This window comes from Hyperoodon ampullatus (genome assembly GCF_949752795.1).
Source record: "Hyperoodon ampullatus genome assembly, chromosome: 1".
NCBI classification, from domain to species: Eukaryota; Metazoa; Chordata; class Mammalia; order Artiodactyla; family Ziphiidae; genus Hyperoodon; species Hyperoodon ampullatus.
The window spans coordinates 31,792,146-31,814,565 of record NC_136914.1 but is presented as its reverse complement, the minus strand read 5'-3'; the positions used below and the strand labels follow the sequence as shown (position 1 = coordinate 31,814,565).

The following is a 22,420-nucleotide window of genomic DNA, read 5'->3' as shown; positions in this document are numbered from 1 at the left end:
AAAATTCTACTCCCAACTTGTTTGTCTCACTTTATTTCTCATTTCTCTCTCTCTTTCTCCTTCTCTGTCATGAAAACAAGCTGCAACCAAAATTGACTATCCAACAGAAACTCATCAGTCAGCCTATGTTCCCTCACGTGTGCCGTGGAGGAGCTCTACTTGGTACTGAAGACAATTAAATCCAGCTGGAGCACCATTTCCTTTGCCAGAAGAACTTGTCTGGTCCTCTTGCTTGCAGCTGCAAACACTCACACCACCACCACCACACCGCCACCTACTGTAACAGCACATTTTTGAGAGCTGATGCCACTTGGTCTTTGGCTTAGCTTAGATCTGTAGCTTTGAAACTCTCTGCTACTTCTCAGCTACTGTGAGGTCTCTCCTGGAATTCAGCTCTGTGGAACCCTCTTCCCCTACTTGAGCCATGGTCTCCTCTGTTAACGTAACGACCCACTTCACATGACTGGTCTTCCCCCAAACCTCAGAAGCTGCTGACTTTGCATAGAGGTCACCGTGTGATTTGGTGACTTCTTCTCCATCTGTCAGAATCTCACACATTCTCCCAGACCCACATCAAATACCAACTCCTCACAATTTCTTCTCTGTGCTCCACAGAACTTTGCTTCCTCTCTGTAATAGCAAAGGTCACCATGACTTATCACAAAGTTATTATTTATGTACATTTTTACATTTCTCTCAGTATTAAATTCTTTGAGGCCTAGGACTATGTCTTGCTCATCTCTTCTCTAACATAGTAAATGGAATAATTCAAAATATATAATACTCATTAGATGAAAATTTAACTACATTTCTTTTGGTGAGTCAATTTTCACGGTTATGCTTTGGGCAATTGGGAGTTATTTTCTATAAGTTTTGTGGGGAAGCCTCTTTTATTTTCTTCGCAAGCATTTATTGTATGTTACTCCGTTATTATATTATGGCTCTTATGAAATAATTAAAGATGGTTTGCAAAATAATAATATTTAATGAGGTTAATAAAATGGAAAATGTAAGTGTGAAAAGGCATCATATATGCAAAACATATTTTCCCTGATTGAGCCTCAATTTTGTTGGGTTTTTTTTTTTTCAGCTTTCTAACACCCAGAGCAAAAAGGGAAATACTAATTAATATCAACCTATATCTCTAAATATGCTCTAATCTGAAGATATTTGGAAACCTGGTAGATTTCTGAGAGAACTTTCCAACAGAATGAAAGATATATCAAAAGGTCTCACATATGGGTAATTGCAATCCCAGAAGCAGAAAATGGGGCAGAAAAAATATTTGATGAAATAATGAATCAATAATTCCCAAATTTAATGGAAGACATAAGTTAACAGTTTCAAGAAGCTCAGAAAACTCCAAGAAGGATAAATTCAAAATAAATAAATCTAGACATACCACAATCAAACTGCAGAATCTCAACGTAAAGAGAGAATCTTAAAGCAGCCAGAAAAATACATAAATAAATAAAGAAAAATTACATAATTTGAACAATGATTCTACTAATTGCTGACTTCCCATCAGAAGTTATGGCAACCAGAGTGAGTGGGTCAACATCTCTAAAGTGCTGAAAGAAAAAAATAGACAACCCAGAACTGTAAATTCAGTAACAATATCCTTTACAAATGAAGTGAAATAAGCACATGTCCAGATAAAAAGAAAAGTAGTGGAATTCATGACAAACAATTGTGCACTACAACAAAAGTTGAAAGAGATATTTTAGGTTGAAGAGAAATAATACCAGGTGGACATTCCAAACTTCAGGGAGGAATGAAGAGCATCAAAATTGTAAACATATATTCTAAAATAATAGATGATTATTTTATTTTAATTTCTTTAAAATGCATATGATTTTAAAGTGAAAACCATAACACTCTTCTGAGATTTACAGCATAAGTAGATGAAATATACGTGACATAACACAATAGATGGGAAGGTAGTAAATGGACCTATAGTGTTGTAAAATCTCTCCATTTTACATGAAGTCAGACAATATTAACTCTGGGTAGACTGTGAAAGTTAAGGATGTACACTGTAATCCCAAGAGCAACTGCTAACACTGAAAAGGGGTATAACTGAAGACCAAATTTATAAATTAAAATGGAGTTCCAAAGAATATATATTCAATTAATCTAAAAGAAAGCAATAAAGGAGGAACAGAGGAACAAAAATAAAGAGGACAAACAGAAAACAAATAGTAAAAGAGTAGACCTAAGTCTAATCATACCAGTAATTGCATTATTGGACTAAACACCCCAATTATAAGACAGAGGTTATCAGAATGAATTTTTTAAAGACTCAAATATATGTTATTTTAAGGAGACACAATTTAAATGTAAATATGCAAATAGATTGAAATTAAATAGTTGCAGAAAATATGCCATGTAAAACTGTAAGCATAAAAAAGCTTAGAGTGTCTATACTATTTTTAGATAAAGTAGACTTCAAGACAAAGCATATTATTGGAGATATAGAGGGACATTTCTTAATAATGAAAGAGCCAATATATCCGAAAGATATAACAATCATAAATATGTATGTGCCTAATAACAGAGCTTTAAAATACAAGAAGAAAAATATGAGAATTAATGAAGAAATGGACAATTCCAGAATCATCGTTATACATTTTAACTTTTAACTCTCAACAACTAATAGAAGAATTATTCTAAAATTTTCAGTAAAGAATAAATTATATGATTTTTGAAAAAGGGCTAACCCCTGATTAAGACAATAAAAAGACACATATTAATGTTGTTGCTAATATCAATCTATGGAACAGTATTTAGCAATGATTTTAAAATGTGTATTATTGCATTTGTTTACACTTATACGTGTACTGGTGTCTAATTACTTACTGCTGTTTTATTCTTAAAGCAATGAAGAACCATTAAAGATTTTTTATTGAGATATAACTGACATATAACATTATAGTAGTTTTAGGTTTAGTTTTCATTTCTAATTCTGTTGATTTGAGTCTTTCCCCTTCTTTTCTTGATGAGTCTGGCTAATGGTTTATCAATTTTGTTTATCTTCTCTAAGAACAAACTCTTAGTTTTATTGATCTTTGTTATTGTTTCCTTCATTTCTCTTTCATTTATTTCTGATCTGATCTTTATGATTTCTTTCCTTCTGCTAACTTTGGGGTTCTTTGTTCTTCTTTCTCTAATTGCTTTAAGTGTAAGTTTAGGTTGTTTATTTGAGATGTTTCTTGTTTCTTGAGGTAGGATTGTATTGCTATAAACTTCCCTCGTAGAACTGCTTTTGCTGCATCCCATAGGTTTTGGATTGTCATGTTTTCACTGTCATTTGTTTCTAGGTATTTTCTGATTTCCTCTTTGATTTCTTCAGTGATCTCTTGGTCATTAAGTAGTGTATTGTATAGCTTCCATGTGTTTGTATTTTTTACAGATTTTTCCTGTAACTGATATCTAGTGTCATAGTGTTGTGGTCAGAAAAGATACTTGATACAATTTCAATTTTCTTAAATTTATCAAGGCTTGATTTGTGACCCAAGATATGATCTATCCTGCAGAATGTTCCATGTGCACTTGAGAAGAAAGTGTATTCTGTTGTTTTTGGATGGAATGTCCTATAAATATCAATTAAGTCCATCTTGTTTAATGTATCATTTAAAGCATGTGTTACCTTATTTATTTTCATTTTGGATGATTTGTCCCTTGGTGAAAGTGGGGTGTTAAAGGCCCCTACTATGATTGTGTTACTGTCGATTTCCCTTTTTATGGCTGTTAGCATTTGCCTTATGTATTGAGGTACTCCTATGTTGGTGCCTAAATATTTACAGTTGTTATATCTTCTTCTTGGATTTATCCCTTGATCATTATATAGTGTCCTTCTTTGTCTCTTGTAATAGTCTTTACTTTAAAGTCTATTTTCTCTGATATGAGAATTGCTACTCCAGCTTTCTTTTGATTTCCATTTGCATGGGTTATCTTTTTCCATCTCCTCACTTTCAGTCTGTATGTGCCTCTTGGTCTGAAGTGGGTCTTTTGTAGACAGCATATATATGGGTCTTGCTTTTGTATCCATTTTGCCAGCCTATGTCTTTTGTTTGGAGCATTTAATCCATTTACATTTAAGGTAATTATCGATATGTATGTTCCTATTACCATTTTCTTAATTGTTTTGGGGTTGTTTTTGTAGGTCCTTTTCTTCTCTTGTGTTTACCACTTAGAGAAGTTCCTTTAGCATTTGTTGTAGAGCTGGTTTGGTAGTGCTGAATTCTCTTAGCTTTTGCTTGTTTGTAAATCTTTTGATTTCTCCATCAAATCTGAATGAGATCCTTGCTGGGTAGAGTATTCTTGGTTGTAGGTTCTTCCCTTTCATCACTTTAAATATGTCCTGCCACTCCCTTCTGGCTTGCAGAGTTTCTGCTGAAAGATCAGCTGTTAACGTTATGGGGATTCCCTTGTGTGTTATTTGTTGTTTTTCCCTTGCTGCTTTTAATATGTTTTCTTTGTATTTAATTTTTGATAGTTTGATTAATAAGTGTCTTGGCGTGTTTCTCCTTGGATTCATCCTGTATGGGACTCTCTGTGCTTCCTGGACTTGATTGACTATTTCCTTTCCCATATTAGAGAAGTTTTCAACTATAATTAATTTTTATAACATCTTTATTGGAGTATAATTGCTTTACAATGGTGTGTTAGTTTCTGCTTTATAACAAAGTGAATCAGTTATACATATACATATGTTCCCATATCTCTTCCCTCTTGCATCTCCCTCCCTCCCACCCTCCCTATCCCACCCCTATAATTTCAGATATTTTCTCAGTCTCTTTCTTTTTCTCTTCTTCTTCTGGGACCCCTATAATTCAAATGTTGGTGCATTTAATGTTGTCCCAGAGGTCTCTGAGACTGTCCTCAATTCTTTTCATTCTTTTTTCTTTATTCTGCTCTGTGGTAGTTATTTCCACTATTTTATCTTCCAGGTCACTTATCCATTCTTCTGCCTCAGTTATTCTGCTATTGATTCCTTCTAGAGAATTTTTAATTTCATTTATTTTGCTGTTCATCATTGATTGTTTGCTTTTTAGTTCTTTTAGGTCCTTGTTAAACATTTCTTTCATTTTCTCCATTCTATTTCCAAGATTTTGGATCATCTTTATTATCATTTCTCTGAATTCTTTTTTATGTAGACTTCCTATTTCTTCTTCATTTGTTAGGTCTGGTGGGTTTTGATCTTGCTGCTTCATCTGCTATGTATTTCTCTGTCTTCTCATTTTGCTTAACTTACTGTGTTTGGGGTCTCCTTTTTGCAGGCTGCAGGTTCATAGTTCTCATTGTTTTTGGTGTCTGCCCCCAGTGGGTAAGGTTGGTTCAGTGGGTTGTGAAGGCTTCCTGGTGGAGAGGACTGGTGCCTGTGTTCTGGTGGATGAGGCTGGATCTTGTCTTCCTGGTGGGCAGGACCATGTCCAGTGGTGTGCTTTGGGGTGTCTGTGAACTTAAGATTTTAGGCAGCCTCTCTGCTAATGGATGGTGTTGTGTTCCTGTCTTGCTAGTTATTTGGCATGGGATGTCCAGCACTGGAGCTTGCTGGTCATTGAGTGGAGTCGGGTCTTAGTGTTGAGATGGAGATCTCTGGGAGAGCTCTCGCCAATTGATATTACATGGGGTTGGGAGGTTTCTGGTGGTCCAATGTCCTGAAATCAGCTCTCCCACCTCAGAAGCTCAGGCCTAACACCCGGCCGGAGCACCATGACCCTGTCAGCCACCTTCTGAGAAGTCTAAGGTCTTCTGCCAGCCTTCAGTAGGTGTCCTGTAGGAGTTGTTCCACATGTAGAAGTATTTTTGATGTATTTTTGGGGAGGAAGGTGATCTCCACATCTTACTCCACCTCCATCTTGAAAGCCTTCCTCCTCCCTTGTTGCTTTTAATATTTTTCTTTGAATTTAATTTTTGTTAGTTTGATTCATATGTGTCTTGGTGTGTTTCTCATAGTGTTCATCCTGTATGGGACTCTCTGTGCTTCCTGGATTTGGGTGACTCTTTCCTTTCCCATGTTAGGGAAGTTTTCCACTATAATCTCTCCAAATATTTTCTCAGACCCTTTTTTTTCCTCTTCTTCTTCTGGGCCGCCTGTGATTTGAATGTTCATGAGTTTAGTGTTGTCCCAGAGGTCTCTGAGATTGTCTTCAAGTTTTTCATTCTTTTTTGCTTTATTCTGCTCCTGGGCAGTTATTTACACCATTCTGCCTTCCAGCTCACTTATTCGTTCTTCTGCCTCAGTTATCCTGTTATTGATTTCTTCTAGTGTATTTTTCATTCCAGTTACTGTGTTGTTCATCTCTGTTTGTTTGTTCTTAATTCTTCTAGATCTCTGTTGAACATTTCTAGTATTTTCTCAGTCCATGCCTCCATTCTATTTCTGAGATTCTGGATCATCTTTACTCTCATTACTCTGAATTCTTTTTCAGGTAGGTTGCCTATCTCCTCTTCATTTATTTGGTCTTGTAGATTTTTACCTTACTCCTTCATCTGTGACATATTTTTTTGCAGTCTCCTTTTTTTTTTTTTTCAATGGGTGGGATTGTGTTCCTGTCTTACTGGTTGTTTGGCCTGAGGCTTTAGCACCAGGGTTTGTAGGCTGTTGGGTAGAGCCTGCTCTTGGTGCCAGTATGAGCACCTCCAGGAGACCTCACTCCGATGAATACTCCCTGGAGTCTAAGGTTCTCTCTTAGCCCAGTGGTTCCGACTCAGAGGTCCCACTGCAGAAATTCTGGCCTAGCACCCAGCTTCTGAGCCAAGATCCCACAAGTTTTCTCTTAGAAAACTAAGAGATATGTTAGAAAGAATAAAAAATAAAATATATATATATAAAACAACAACCAGAAGGTAAAACGGAACCACAGTAGTAAAAAAAAAAAAAAAGGAGAAGAAATAAAAAGCAGGAAAAGGCCTTGGCTGTGGGGGGTGGGGTTAGGCAGGGGCGGGGTTTAGCCAGTGGGTGGGGCTTACACTTAGGATCCACAGGGCTGGAAATGCTCTGGGGGGTGGTGTTGGGGCTTAGGCTCAATGCAGCAGGAAGGGCCCAGGTGTGCTTCTGGCCTTGGAGGACAGAGGACCAGGTCCAGAACCCCAGCAGACTCACTGGGCCTGAATGGATTCGGGAAACACCCATGGTGCCTCCCCTGATCCTCCAGTACTGGAGGGTTCCCCCCACACTCCGTCTTTCCTCCTCTCCCCCCCCCACCACGCCCTGAGGACCAATGCAGCCCAGAGGGGGATTTGGAGGGCTGGGGACCCAGCCTGGGAGACCAGCAGGCCTCACAGGGCCGAGTGGGTGGGGGAAACGCTCACCGTGCCTCCCCCGATTCTCCTATCCAGAGGTGGCCCCCTCCCTCCCACACCCCCAGGACCAATGTGGCCCAGAGGGGGCCCCGGAGAATGGAGAACCAGGCCCTGGAGCCCCACAGGCTTTCCAACGTCAGGTTGGGAAGGGGAAATGCTAGGCGCACTCCCCCTGATCCTCCAAGCCCCCGAGGATCCCTCAGGCATGGGAGCCCCTCCCCCCTCCAAGCCGCCCCTCAGGGGTACTGGTTCTGTCCAGCTTCCACATCTCCTCCCCTCTTACTCCCCCCATGTCCTACCTGGTTGTTCAGGGGTTCCTCCCATCTCCTTGGGCACTGAGGTCCACCACCAGTGTCAGGCAGTCACCCTAGCTGTAGGAAGACACATACTCCATGTCCTTCCCTGCCGCCATCCTGACTCAACCCCTATAAATTACTTTGAAGCAGAGTATTACATATCATGAAATGACACATCTATATTGTATCTAAAACGTCAGCTATTTGTTTTCCGAATGAGGCAAGTAAAGACCAGAGCATTTAAGTGAATTATCAGAGTTTACACATCTCATCAGTGGCAAAACTGGGACTGTGACTCTCCATCTTCTACTGGTCCTGCTGGAACAAGCTACCTTTACTTTTCTAATTTACTCTTCCTTCCAGCATGTGGGAGACACCCCTTGCATAAATCAGGTAGTATCAAGTGCACCAAGCAGAGGTATCTGCCACAGACTGGGATTCTTAGGCTAGGGCTAAGGGCACTTAATCTCCTGTACGGCTGACCCCATGGAGTGAAAAGCAAACCAAATCACAGGCAAGTGAGCTGGCATTAGAGGCAAGGCTGCTATGGTTTCAGGGGAGCTGAATGCAATCTAGAAACCTGAAGCTGGACTCTGATGTCTGAGCATGTACAAAGGGTTTACAGGAAAAAGGCAAGGAGGAAGGATGCTCAGGGAGAGGGCAGGTGGCCAGACAGGGAACAGCAAGTCTAGTTTCCAGATCCCACCCCCTTGCTCAATCAGCTGCACTGTACTGCTTCTTTCATTCTGTTCATCTTGCACTAGGTAGGCTCAATCTGGGTAGAATGAGCCTGAAACTTGAGTGCCTTCATTTACAATAGTCTGAGAGAACTAAGTAAGGCAAGGTTAATAATACTAAACTCTGGAGATAGTTTGCATTTAACAAATGCCATCAACTGGTATTTACTGAGTAAGATGATAGATGATAGATAGATAGTTAGATAGAAAGAAAGATAGACAGATAGATAAGATAGGGAATAGATTAGATAGATAATAGATTAGATATATTAGATACATGATAGATAGGTAAGATAGATAATAGATTAGATAAGATAGATTAGATAATAGATTAGCTAGGTAGATCAGATAGATAGATGATAGATAAGATAGATAGTAGATTAGTTAGATAATAGGTTAGTTAGATAGATTAGATGGATACATAATACATAATAGGTGATATATAGATTAGGTAGATAGATAATAGATTAGATAGATACAGGATATATGATAGATAGATAATTAGAGAGAGAGAGAGAGATGAGATGAGATAGATGCATGATAGATCATAGATAATAGTTAACTAGGTGTTGAGCTAGCTAAGACTGTCCTCATCTTCACACTGTCAGTTCAGCAGAGGATCACTTAATTCTGTTGTGTCCTTATTACATCCCTCAAAGGCAACACATGAATCCACATGGGACTTGGTTTACCATTTAATCATTGATTCTCTGCTAAAATGACATAATAGCTTCAGATCATTTCTATCTAGGGTGAAATTGTTTAGATTTTGTGCAAAATATATTTTGAAATACCTGTACCTATCCATTGCTCTGTCTCTGGTGCACATTTTGTTTGATATCATTCCCTAGAAGTCATTTCATTCCAGAATTGTTTAATTAATGCTAAATTGAGACAGCTAAAATTGTCTTTTGATGTGGCTTAGCAATGATGAGTATCTCAAAAGTGTTGCCTGATTGACAGCTGTCTATTAGAAATGGATCCATAGGATGAACGATGTGACAGCATACATTTTAGCTCTTGGATTGCACTTATTTTTAATGTATGGGTTGGCTTACTGTTATCTGAATATCTCTACATCATGAGGCCCTAATTAAGATTTTTACCAACCTCTTTCATTGGGACTTTCCCAGGTCTACAATCAAACAAACATTTAATAAAATGACTGTTTCTACTGCTGAAAATGATGATGGCAAATAGATTCAGAAGAATGGACCAAAGCCCTTAAATATCATTATCTAATTTTAAAATATGATACTGAAGAACATTATAGTGTATTTCAGTAATAGCAGGATGGAAAAACCACAAGATTAGAAACTTGAATCTACGTAGTACAGACAGGTTAATAATGGTCATCTGGCTTGACTCACTGGGTTGTTCTGAGAAGTAATTTTCAAACAAAAGATCTTGTTACTATTCAGAGAGCCACAATAAGGTTTCAAGAAGAAGTTCCAAGGTAAGAAAAGCTGTTGACTTCTATAAGCCTGTGTCAGCTACAGATGTGGAGTGGAAACCAGGATGCACTCAGCCAAGCAGAGGCCATGACATCACAGATTCTATGGAGCTCACAGTGCACGTTGATCACTGAACAACGTGGGCAGGAAGGGAAAGCAAGACAGGGACAATGTCTGTTTGGGTTTTTTGTTTTGTTTTGTTTTGTTTCATTTGTTCTCTATTTTTTTAATTTAATTTTTATTTTATATTACAGTTGATACAATGTTGTGTTAGTTTCAGGTGCTTCACAGCAAAGTGATTCAGTTATACATATACATAGTTCCATTCTTTTTCAGATTCATTTCCCATATAGGTTATTACAGAGTATTGAATATAGTTCCCCGTGCTCTACAGTAGGTCCTTGTTGGTTATTTATTTTATACATAGTCATGTGTGTGTGTTCATCCAAAGCTCCTGATTTATCCCTCTCCCCACCAACATCTATTTGTTTTTTTGGTTTTTTTTTGTTTGTTTGTTTGTTTTTTTGTGGTACGCGGGCCTCTCACTGCTGTGGCCTCTCCCGTTGCAGAGCACAGGCTCCGGATGCGCAGGCTCAGTGGCCATGGCTCACGGGCCCAGCCGCTCCGCGGCATGTGGGATCTTCCCGGACCGGGGCACGAACCCGTGTCCCCTGCATTGGCAGGCGGACTCTCAACCACTGCGCCACCAGGGAAGCCCCATCTATTTGTTTTTAAAACTTTTTAAAGTATGTCTTCAAAACTGCAAAACAAGAACTAACACAACATTGTAAATCAGCTATACTCCAATAAAAAAATTTTTAAATAAAATTAAATTTTTAAAAACGGCAAGAAAAATGAACAAGAAAATGAGAAAACACTTTAATTTAAATATAAGTAAAAAGAATTCTGTTTCAATTATCTGGTAAAAATCAATATTTAAACATTGTTCAGGGAAGTCTTTTGCTACAGTGTAGTTTTTCTCAACCAGGAGCAAGTTTGCCCCCAGGGGACATTTGCCAATGTCTGGGAACATTTTTAATTGTCACAACCTGGGCGTGCTATCGACACCTAGTGGGTAGAGGCCAGGTATGCTGCTTAACAGACTATAGTACAAGGCAAAAGACAGCCCTTCACAGTAGATAACGCTCTGGCCCTAAGTAAAAAATAGTGTCTGCTGCAATGTATGAAAGGGATACTCTGATACGCTCGGTTTTTTTCCACCAACATGTTTATATAAAACTAATATTCCAGATTCACTGTCTTTGCTAGAAATAAGAAAAAAGTGTTATCCTGAAAAATCAAATGTCTAAAACTGTTCCTCAGGGTAAATAGCTATGTTACCAAAATCTAATATCATCTTAATGAAATGAGAAATTATTTTGAAGTTTTGCAGGGATAATTTGAGATTAAAAATACATTGCAAGTATATATTGCTAAAGAGTATTTCCTGGCTGCTGGTCAATTGTGTATGTCTGTGACGTCAGGCAAAATGTTCAAAGCTGACAAAATAACATCAGGATAGCATTGGAAACTTCTGTATTAACAGCTTACTTTATTCCAGACACTTCCCCAAGCAAGTTCCTCAGCTTTACTGTTGAGAAGTTTCTGATGGGTCTGCTCTTGACATGTCCCACAGCATCCTTCCAGGAAGCACTATTTCTAGAATAATTGTTTAAATTATTAACCACTTAAAACAATTATAGTATTATTATAAACAATAAACATTTAAGAAACACTTATTGAACATGAAATGAGCACTCAAATCCAGTTAACCATAAACAGTTCTACCAAAAGAATGGGGTTTTCATTAAATAAATCTGCTGAATGAATAAGGAATTGTGAGGATTCATATACCTCATTTCTCATTTCATGGTATTAATTACTTCTACAGGAAAAAAGAAAAGCAGTGTCAGTATAACCATATAGCCACCATTTAGAAATAGGAGTCAATGATATATTGGAGTCAATGATATAAAGTTAAGTAATTTAAATAAATTCTACATGAAGAGTGGTTAGGAGACTAACTTCACAAACAAATTTCTCATGTCAAAGTGCTACCCTTTGTTCTAGCAATAAATGATCCTGTTGCAAAATAAGAATGATATAGCCTAGTTTAAAGAAAATGCATTCCTAATGTCATTTGCAGCAACATAGATAGACCTAGAGATTATTGTACTAAGTGAAGTAAACCAGACAAGGACAAATATCATATGATATATGTCTTATACGTGGAATCTTTAAAAAATGACACAAAAGAACTTATTTACAAAACAGAAATAGACCCACAGACATAGAAAACAAATTTGTGGTTATCAAAGGGGAAAGTTTGGGGGAGGGATAAATTAGGAGCTTGGGATTAACAGATACACACTACTGTATATAAAATAGATAAACAACAAGGACCTTTTGTAGAGCACACGGAACTCTATCTTTTTTTTAAACATCTTTATTGGAGTATAACTGCTTTACAATGGCGTGTTAGTTTCTACTTTATAACAAAGTGAATCAGCTATACGTATACATATATCCCCATATCTCCTCCCTCTTGCGTCTCCCTCCCATCCTCCCTATACCACCCCTCTTGGTGGTCAAAAAGCACCGAGCTGATCTCCCTGTGCTATGCGGCTGCTTCCCACTAGCTATCTATTTTATATTTGGTAGTGTATATATGTCCATGCCACTGTCTCACTTCATCCCAGCTTACCCTTCCCCCTCCCCATGTCCTCAAGCCCATTCTCTATATATGCGTCTTTATTCCTGTCCTGCCCTTATCTATTCAATATCTTGTAATAACCTATAAAGGAAAAGAATCTGAAAAAGAATATGTACGTATATACATATATACGCATATATGTATAACTGCATCACTGTGCTGTACACCTGAAACTAACATGATATTGTAAATCAACTATACTTCAATAAAAATTAAAATAAAAAAGAAAATGCATTCCATGTAAATGTTCTTTACACTTACATGCTTTTTCCCCCCACTGCTAAAAATAATGAAAGTCATCATCCTATGAATGGCTGCCATTTAGTAACCACCCACAATGCTCTAGAACCCATGCCAGACATTTAGTGTGCTCTGCGCTGATCATCACAGCTACCTGGCTGGAGAGATGTTTTCCTCCCGAGAGGCAAGGCTCGGCCAAGAATTAGCAACTCCACAACTCTCAAGAAGCAGACTGTGACTCAAACCCAGGAAGGTTTTACTCCACAGCCAATGACCCAGCATGGTCTCCACCGTAGTAAAACTCACAAGTTTGAGAAAATTTAAGATTTTTTTGTCATTCCTTTAGATTGTTCTTTGAACAATATCCTATCCTTCAAATGCCTAAACTCAGACAACTCATAAAAGATTGCTGGAAGTTACACTTTAATTCTTGCCTTATAGATAATTCCACAAAGGCATTTTTGCCCTGTGTAGTTCTGTTCGTTTCCCAGTCCCACGTTGTAGGGGAAAAAACACTTTGGGCTTGTGATGTATCTCCAAGCTCGATTTCTGTCTCTCTGCATGACTTTGATCAGTTCAGGCATTTGTCAGAGTTCATACACACCCTCCTTTGTAGACTGTCACAAGGCATGCAAGCATGATGTTTAGAGTCAACAAGAAGAGCCTGTGTGTTCTCTGTCTGAAACTTTTCATCCTTGCTCAGCTTTGTCTGTGCATGTGTGTGTGTGCACGTGCATGTGTGTGTGTGCGTGCCTGTGTGTGTGTGTGTGTGTAAAGAAGGATATTAAGACCTTGGAGAAGGCGGGTGGGGAGGAGAGATTCTGAGAGAGGAAGAAAGAAAAAAGAGGGAATGGAAAGAGAGAGGGAGAGTCAAGGGGAGAGGAGGGGGGAGCAGCTGCTTTGTAGCTGCTAAGATTGCAGACAGAAATAGCACACAACCACCGTGAGCCGATGCGACTCAGAAGCCAGGACCAAATTGTATTCACTTTCATTAATCAGTTTCTCTGAGAGAAGGAAATGACATCTGGTCCTGTCTTCCTCTACATCTTGATTTTTGGAAAATATTGTAAGTATGCTCAGCATTTAATTTTGTCTACCTTAGGATTTTATGAAATAATCAAAAGTACAAATGTTTATTACTGACATGTATGCTTTTAAGGTGCAACTGCTTTTTCTGATAAAACTGTTATCTCACTTCAGAATGATTCCTCTGAATACATTTCTGGTGTTTATATTAAAAACTAGAATACTAACATGCCATGTAAACCTATGCTTCGTAACCACCAATTGGTTTGATATTAACAATTGTTTTATAAGCCATGGTATATTTCAAGAGGAGTGGTCCTTAAAGAGATTGCGTTCAAGGAATGTGCCCATTGACACATCCTGGGGAGGTCTGTACATTTGCTCCCGGCTCCTGTGTGTTTATAACGCTTCATTATCCTAGCCCTTTGTGATTTGTATCATAGGTACGCCTCCTTAGGGAAAGATGCATTCAGAAAACTCCTTTTTTTAATTTTTAGCACGGTTTCTCACATTCCTTGAAAGAAAAACCAGGGAAAGCAGAAAGCGGTGAAAACCACAAACACATGAGGAGCCCAAATGGACATTTTACTTTGGCTATCATGACAGTTTTTGCTTCCTTTCCGTATACATGTTTTATTTTCAGAAAATCTGTTTTTTGATCAAAGGAAAGAGTTGTTCTTCATTAAACCTTATTGAAAGTTTATTAGGTAAATAGAAATAAAATGTTTTTGTTTCTTAGGTAATACATGATGAGGAAAGTCAAAGCAAATCAAGAAAGAAAACTTTCTGGGTCCCTTTCATACCTTGTGATGCTGGGAATTATTAAGCTGTAACAAATTTAGAATTCACAAGCATGTTTCCATTCCTCTGTCTCTTAAAAGTTTGCAGAAGTTTATTTACACTAAAACATGCTATTGGAGAATACCTCAAAGTAAATTTCAGCCCTAACTCTCTCAATTCTGATGGCAGGCACTGCACCGAAGTGATTTTTTTCCTTTATCTCCAGTCTTCCTGACCTCTTAGTACACCTCACTTTGTCAGTCGAAGATGTGGGGTTGCATGTAACCAAGGAAATGGCTCCAAATCTTTTAGAAACATTCTAGTTCCTAGCTTTCTCCATCTCTGATCTTATTGCTGACATTCCCATTTTTTAACTAGAGGATGAAAAGTCAAAGTGCACACCATCACCAAAAGCTGAATGTTTCTAATATAATCCAAGTGTTTTGACTTTTGCAGCCAACACCCTCATAAATCCATAACATATTTCTCTATCTCCTCTCCAATTTCAATAAAATGAGCAGATTGAATAAGCCAAAGGAATACTTCCAAATAGGCATTCTAGGATGAGGGATTCAAGGGAATGTAAAAGGTATTCAGGGCAGGTAGAGAAGCAATTTGGCTGATGTGTTACCAGTCATTTGGTAAAAATGTTCTATGTTTAGTAAAAAAGTTTTATGTTCTCTTTTGTCAATAAAAAATTATCTTCATGAGCAGAAAATAGGTAATAGTGATGAAGATGATAATTTTCAAACCCTCCAACTTTTTAAGTTTATCTTTGGACTTTTAAAATATGTTGATAATGCACTCTGAGTCCTCCTCCCTCCATGCCTTCCAGAAGCAGAATTAGGCAAGCAAGACTTCTGGCTACATGCTGTCAACAGGGTGGGTGGGCTGGAGGGGCATTTGACAGGGGCCCCCAACCCACACCTATGACTCACCAGTTAGTTTATCCCATCATCAAGCCCCACCCATGAGAGGATTTCCTGGGCATATAGCAGAAGAAGTCAACCACATAATGACAACGTCTTAAATCTCTGTAACTAACCGCATGGTTGTTGTTAGTGGTTTGTTTGTTAACCCATTCTCCTGTTGCCTTGAAAGGACAGTGTGCTATTATGGAAGATTTAAGGTGCTTGACAGCACTGCTCTGTACTAGCTCTATGCTTTTCCACAATGACTTACCCTCTGAGCCTTAGTTTGTAAAATGGCAATAAAGTCTTTTACCCTATCTACCACCCAGAGCCCTTGTGTCCGGTTCTTTATTACGTTAAATGGCCTCCTTGGATCTTCAGAACAACTCTATTAGGTAGATACAATTAAGCACATGAGGAAGGAAAGACCAAGGACATTCAGTACCTTGTCACAAGGCTCAAGCTAATAAATGACAAGATTTGAATGCTTTCGTAGTCTATGCTCTTTCTCCCAGACCGTGAACATTCTCAGTAGAGATAATGTATACCACAGGGCTTTGAAAACGGAAAGCCCTTTATACACCTAAGCAATTATCAGCCACCCTTTTAACCAAAATTATTTATCAAATGCCAGTTACTTTAATAAGCAATAAGACTAAAGGGTGTCTACAGCATGGTCCCTGCTCTGAAGGGTTAGAGTGAAGGAGAGAGAAAGTTATCTAGGGTCACCAAACTCTGAGACAAGGGCAAAAACCTAGGGGTGCACAGAGAGGGGTGACATTAAGATTCAGAAAAGATTTCCTTTCAGCCTTGAGAATTTTTTATTCTTAAAAAATTCCTCCATCTATTGTCTAATTAGCTGTATTGTGCTAATGTTAATTTCTGAGTTTTGATAATGTACTCCGGTTAGATAAGATGGTTCCATTAGGGAAAGCTGGGTGAAGGGTATATAGGACCTCTTGTACTATTTCTGCCACTTCTTGTGAGTCTAAACTAGTGCAAAATTAAAAGTTATAGAACAATCCCCTGGAAGAATTGTATCTTAATTCCTTATCAGCACATGCTTTACTCATTACTTAAATGGTATCATCAAGCAAAAAACAATCATTTTACTTAACACTTTGTTTAGGCAGGGAATAAGTAAGGAAATAGGAAATAGAAGGGCCCAGATATGAACCTGATCCATTTTAGTATTTTGCCAAGGCTCAACCCATCTGGGAAGGTCCTCACTTTTGGATTCCAAGTGGCTACCTACAAGACCACCTGGTCTTTGCCTTGGGTTCTGGTACTGGCATATCTTCTATCAACTGTCTTCTTTAACCACGAGGAAGGAGACAGGAAGAGCCTTTCCTGAACTAACCATCAGTACACAAAAAGCAGACCTTTAGTACATGAAACAGGAAAATACTGGCATATTTACCCACCTCCAAATGATGGAAGAAAAAACTTTCCAATATGCAGACTACAGAGTATCTAACAGTTCACCTGATATTTTTTAAGGTTGCTAACAATTTTATATTGTTCTTACTATGAATTTGGAATCACATCTTTACATTTCAAACAGAAAATTAACAAGTCTGTGCAAATGCAGCACCAGCATCTGTATAAAGATAAACAAATTATTACATTTGTGAACTAAATCGTTTTGCAAGCTTAATTTCACACCTTAGGACAAACCTGTTAAACTGAAATGCCTGGAGTTGGGTATTCTAGTTAGGCTTATTTTTTTGTCTGAAAAAATAAGCATTTTTTATTATATAATTTTTAGGTGTACAACTTTATAATTCAACATCTGTATACACTACAGAGTGGTCACCACCCCACATCTAGTTACCATCCATCACCATACAGCTGACACCCTTCACCCATTTCACCCACCTGCCCCCAACCCCCTTCCCTCTGGCAACCACTCATCTAATCCCCGTATCTATGAGTTTGGTTTTGTCTTACTTCATTTGTTTGTTTTGTTTTTTCAATTCCACATATGAGTGAAATCATACAGTATTTGACTTTCTCCATCTGCCTTACTTCACTTAGTGTGATGCCCTCCACGTCCATCCATGCTGTAAATGTAATCCACGGCAGGGCTGCATTCTCTTTTTATGGCTGAGTAGTATCCATTGTGGATGTATACCCCATCTTCTTTATGCATTCATCCATCAATGAACAAGATCTGCACAGACCAGTTACTAGTAAGGAGTTTGAAACAGTAATCAAAAATCTCTCAACAAACAAACTGTACACATTTGTACCATTTTAGTGTCAAGTTCTAGGACTGTGGTTATGGATGTGGTGGCCGTTATATCTCCCATTTATCGAGAGCTTTCCATGGACCACAAACTGTGCTAAATGCTTTACAAACATGATCTGACTTTATCCCTGTAACAACCTTAAGGGATATTCTCACTTTACAAAATAGGAAACAGAAAATGAGAAATATTAAGTCACAAGCCTGGCATCACCCCTTAGTAAGTGTTGCAAAAAGAGTTTTCAATCCAAGTCTGTGTCCTTGAATGGCCTACGCTAGTAAAACATGATTCAGTGCTAATGCTTTCTAAAGCTACAATATCTTAGAATTAAAACAGACCTGAACAGATCCCCTCATCTAGCCCACTGGCCTTTAATTAAGCACGTTAGATATTTTTCCATTTTGGAGATTAAGCAGTAGAGAAATATTGACGAGCCCAAGGTCACAGAACTGGTAAATCCAAACATAAACAAAGTTTCCATTAGAGCAGGCTGTCCTCACCCCAGGGAAGTTTGAGAAATCCATGCTCCATATTTATGCATGTCCTCCTATGGGCCGGTACCATCTGCTTTACATACACTTCTCATCGTGCACCGGGGATTGATGAATGAGGATAGATGTGTAAATAATGCGAATGAATAGAAAATTCGACTCAACCTGTACTGGTTCCAGGATTTTGCTTGGAAAGCACTTTTGCTTACGGCCCATGGCACAGAGCTTTACCCACAGGAAGTACCAGTACGTAGTGACTTCATTCTCATCTTAGCTCACTTCTCCCGCCCCCTGGATATTTTCTCCCCTTGTGTCCACAGTCGCAGCAGCCCTATTTCCTGTCTCACGCGCAGTGGTCCAACACTCTCTCCTCTTCTCAGCTCTGCATCCCCACCCATCACCCTGGTCGGAATAAGTAGTCTCCATCACTGAAACCAAAAGCTGTTTCCTTCTTTGGAAATAAACAGGGGCAAGTTGTGAGTATTTCAAATTTAGTTTTTATTCTCTATCACAGCAAAGGTAAATGTTGAGCAGAAAAAAAGGACAGTATTAAGTGAGATCTCTGGTTATTTGTGTTAGGAATTGACATTCCTGTAAAATAGTTGTAGTTTATGTAATAATTTGGAGATTTGATTTTCTGTTAAATAGATTTGTTTTATGATTCCAATATTACCTGAATTAACTAGAGCCACCTTATTTCTTACGTCTTCTATAATAATGAACATGTCTTTTAAAAATATTCAGTGCTCCCAAACTATGTGAAGATTATTTTGGGGGAGGGGGACCCTCGGCTTTTTCACTGGCTGTTCCAGGCCACACGGAGCCCTGGACTCTGGTCACCTCTGGTCACTCTGCCAGCTCCTCTGTCCCCCTCTCCTTCCCCACCCTTCCTCCTCAACCTGCCCCCTACCCACGTTGCCCCAGGAGCTCAAGTCCTCATTCTATGGTGAAGAACAACACAGACCTCTCTCCTTAGCCCCTGTCTCTAAACCAAAATCCAGGCCCACCTTTAGTCAAGGTGCCCACGTGATTTGCTATGAAAAGGGACAGCAGATAATCTGTTACATTCTCTAATAGTAAGTTTCACCCCTTTTAGAAGGCAGTTGAGATTTTAAATCATCCTTTTTTTTTTTGATAGAGGGCTGAGTGTCTGCTTGAAGGTCACACAACTACATGCTCGAATCCACTGAAAAACCATTTCGCTGCACTATTTTCCCCTAACAGTCTTTTCTCTTGATTCTTACCTAATTCATTTAAAGAAACATTATATGACGTCTCTTTTTCCATCTCCAGCAGTCTGAGTCCCCAGTGAATCGCAATTTGACAAAACAGTTTCCTCTTATGTCTGTCAAGTACTTTATAAATTTAAGTTTTATAAAATTAGACATGTTTGAGTTCAAAGGAAATGTAAAGCTCACAGCGTACAACACGCTCATTTTTCATGTAGGAAGAAATTGAGGCCAGATAACTGTGCTCCCTTTTGTTTTAAGCTTTATTATCCTTTACTCACTTTTAAAAGTGGGTCTCCAGTTTCATATGTAGGACAGGACGGACAGGATAGGCAAGAAAAATCAGAAGGGTAAAACATCACCTTTAAATAGAAAGAACCTAGACTGGGGTTATTAAACCCGGGATTATTACATTTATTATCCACCAAAATCCTAGCCTCAAAAATTAAGATTTGGCAATACACTGACCTTGTGTCATCATGTTTCACACACCCTGCCTGGCAGATAAACATTTTCTCAACCAAGGATAGACTGGGCAGAGGAGAGAAGGGTCCTGATGACACCTTCCCAAGTCCATGCTTGCACTCAGGTCCAAGTTTAAGGAAAGGGACTTTTCAAATTGTCAGAGTAAATTCAGACCCCGTGGATGTTTCCACTCTCTGCATCCCTCGCTCCCATGCTGTTCCCCAGACAACTATCTTGTCTTTAAAGATAGAGCGTTTTCATCACATGCCACGCCAATGAATGAATGGGGCCCCTGGGGTGTCCCGCTAAAGTGAAAGAGGCCTTGGGCGTGTGCTGCTGGGATGAGACTGAGATTGCCATGCACGGGTCCAGGAGAAAACTGTCTACGTCCCGGGACTAGTTGGTAGACGATCAGAATCTCACTGCTTCTCGTTTCAAGACAGGCGCTTTCTTTTCTCTATCTTACCCTCCAATAGCTTAGGCAGCAAATACCTATGTGATTAACCCCTCCCATAACCCCTTCCTCCTTTCCACCCCCCAAATCATCGTGTCTTCTGTCTCTGCGTCTACGCCGAGGCTGGTACCAGAGAGATGGGATGCAGGTGAGACTCTGCTCCTATGAATAGAGGCCTCTACACTGGCTTCCCTCCCTTGCCTCACCGCAGCACAGACAACATTTCCTGAGATGGGCTCACGCGTTTTCCAATATCATGGGGCTTGAAGGGACGCTTACGCAAGCCGTGCAAGACATCTTCGCTGCTGCGTGATGCTCCCCAAAGGTATTCACAATTCACTCTTCAGTAGCAAGTAAACCCCACACTGGTAGTAAACTCTCGGCTACCAGGCCAGTCCAACGTTCTACTTTTCATGTGGGGTGAGACTGTCTTTGCATTTTGGCTCCAGGCATAGAGAGATAAGGTGGAAGGTAAGCAAGTCTCCTTGGGCACTCTCCCACTTCCTTCAAGTTCTGGTCCTGCTCTGTGCTCACTTTCTCCTCCTTTTCATCCCTCCCCCGTAGAGTCTCAGCAGCATCTCCCCTCCTGGCCCCCGCGTGGCCCAGATATTGATTCCCAGTTCTAATCAACCAGTTCCTCCTTCTCCCCTTTTTTATCTGAACCGTCCTCTCTATTCCTTAGGCTCACCACCCCTCCTGACAAAATCCACACGAGAGAATCTCTTGGTTCCAAATCTTGCAACCAGAATTCTTATTTCTACCCACCTCTTCTCTCTAAGATGCCCTCCTCACGAATTAGCACTTTCACAGAGGACGGTTGCCTATTAAACACACAATATGCACATTATACCCCATCCCCCCACCCGCATTTTGCAGTTAGTTACCGGGATTCATGGACATTTTTGGCTAATTTTGCAGTATTTAGTGAGATGGTTCCAATACCTGATCCTTGCAGTGTTAAGGAAGTTACGACCCTGCAAAGTTCTGTAGTTGCGGCCATTTCAACAGATACATCTTTCTTTACAGATTTCACATTAAAATGTTACAGACCAAGATATGCAAATGGACATGAACTGACACATTCTGAACAAAATTTATAAATGTGTGTACCTGGATCTACTGGGAGAAATCAGAGAAGCTGAGAAAGGCTTTTTTGGAAGCCTTCACTCAGGACACATACTGCAAGTATAAATTAGTGAAATAACTGATTAAGTTCTGAGGTGTGTCGGGCGCCGAGAACACCAATCACGCCTCCACCCGAGTTCACTCACAAAGCCTCTAATCCTCGTCTTTCTTTTTCAACATTTTCTCTCATCCTCTGCTGCTCACCCCAGGCTTTTGATATTTTAACAGGTTTTTCCCAGAGCAGGCTGGAAATGTTTGACTCATTTTTAACGGTCCAGAAGATTTCCCATTTTGACTTTCTTAGCTGTGGCCGATTTGTTGGAAATTGCAAAACTGCCTCATGGTTTATAAATGTTTCTGCGTTCTCACACATTTCAAACTTAGATGAGAAGACGTCAGCAATCAGGCTGTCTGTTAGCTTCTCCTGACCTCCACTTAACCCTCCTCTTTGTGTTATGATCAGGAGAGATGGCTGGTTTGGCTACGTTAAATATAGATTTTTCTTTCTGCCCTCTGGTTGCAGTCTTTACCCCTGATCTTCTGAGCTCACAGCATAAAAATTTGCGCTCCCTGGAAAAAGGGATAGTTTTTGTTTGTTGAAGTTCAGCAACTGAGCATTCATCCCCAGTGTTGACCTGAAATAACGTGACAACTCATTTGTTCATCAAATCCAGTTTAATCAGAAAAAAAAAAAAAAAAAACCTGTACAAATCTTTTTGTATTGCTGCTGGCTCTTAGGCATCTTTTTTCAAAGTTTCTAGGCTAGTTTATGTAGCTTCCATATAATCTCATGATCCATTCCAGTCATTATCTCTGAAGTTCCTTAGTTCAGAATCTAAGACAGATATAATGTATATCTTACTAGATAGACATGCATAAACATGAGCTAGAATTATTAAATTAAAATGAGAACAGATAGGTCAAGGCCAAGCATGTTAT

The 22,420-nt window shown here is 39.2% G+C and overlaps 1 protein-coding gene across 4 annotated transcripts in view; it reads left to right on the top strand.

The window, feature by feature from the left end:
* Nucleotides 1-13,768: 13,768 nt before the first annotated feature.
* Nucleotides 13,769-22,420, top strand: part of RXFP1 (relaxin family peptide receptor 1) — a gene marked incomplete at both ends in the record, with an annotated part of 100,959 nt that continues 92,307 nt past the window's right edge. For all 4 annotated transcript variants that reach the window (XM_079715726.1, XM_079715727.1, XM_079715725.1 and 1 more), the window contains one exon: nucleotides 13,769-13,817. In XM_079715726.1, the coding sequence (XP_079571852.1) occupies nucleotides 13,769-13,817 (49 nt within the window). The remainder of the gene's footprint in view (nucleotides 13,818-22,420) is intronic.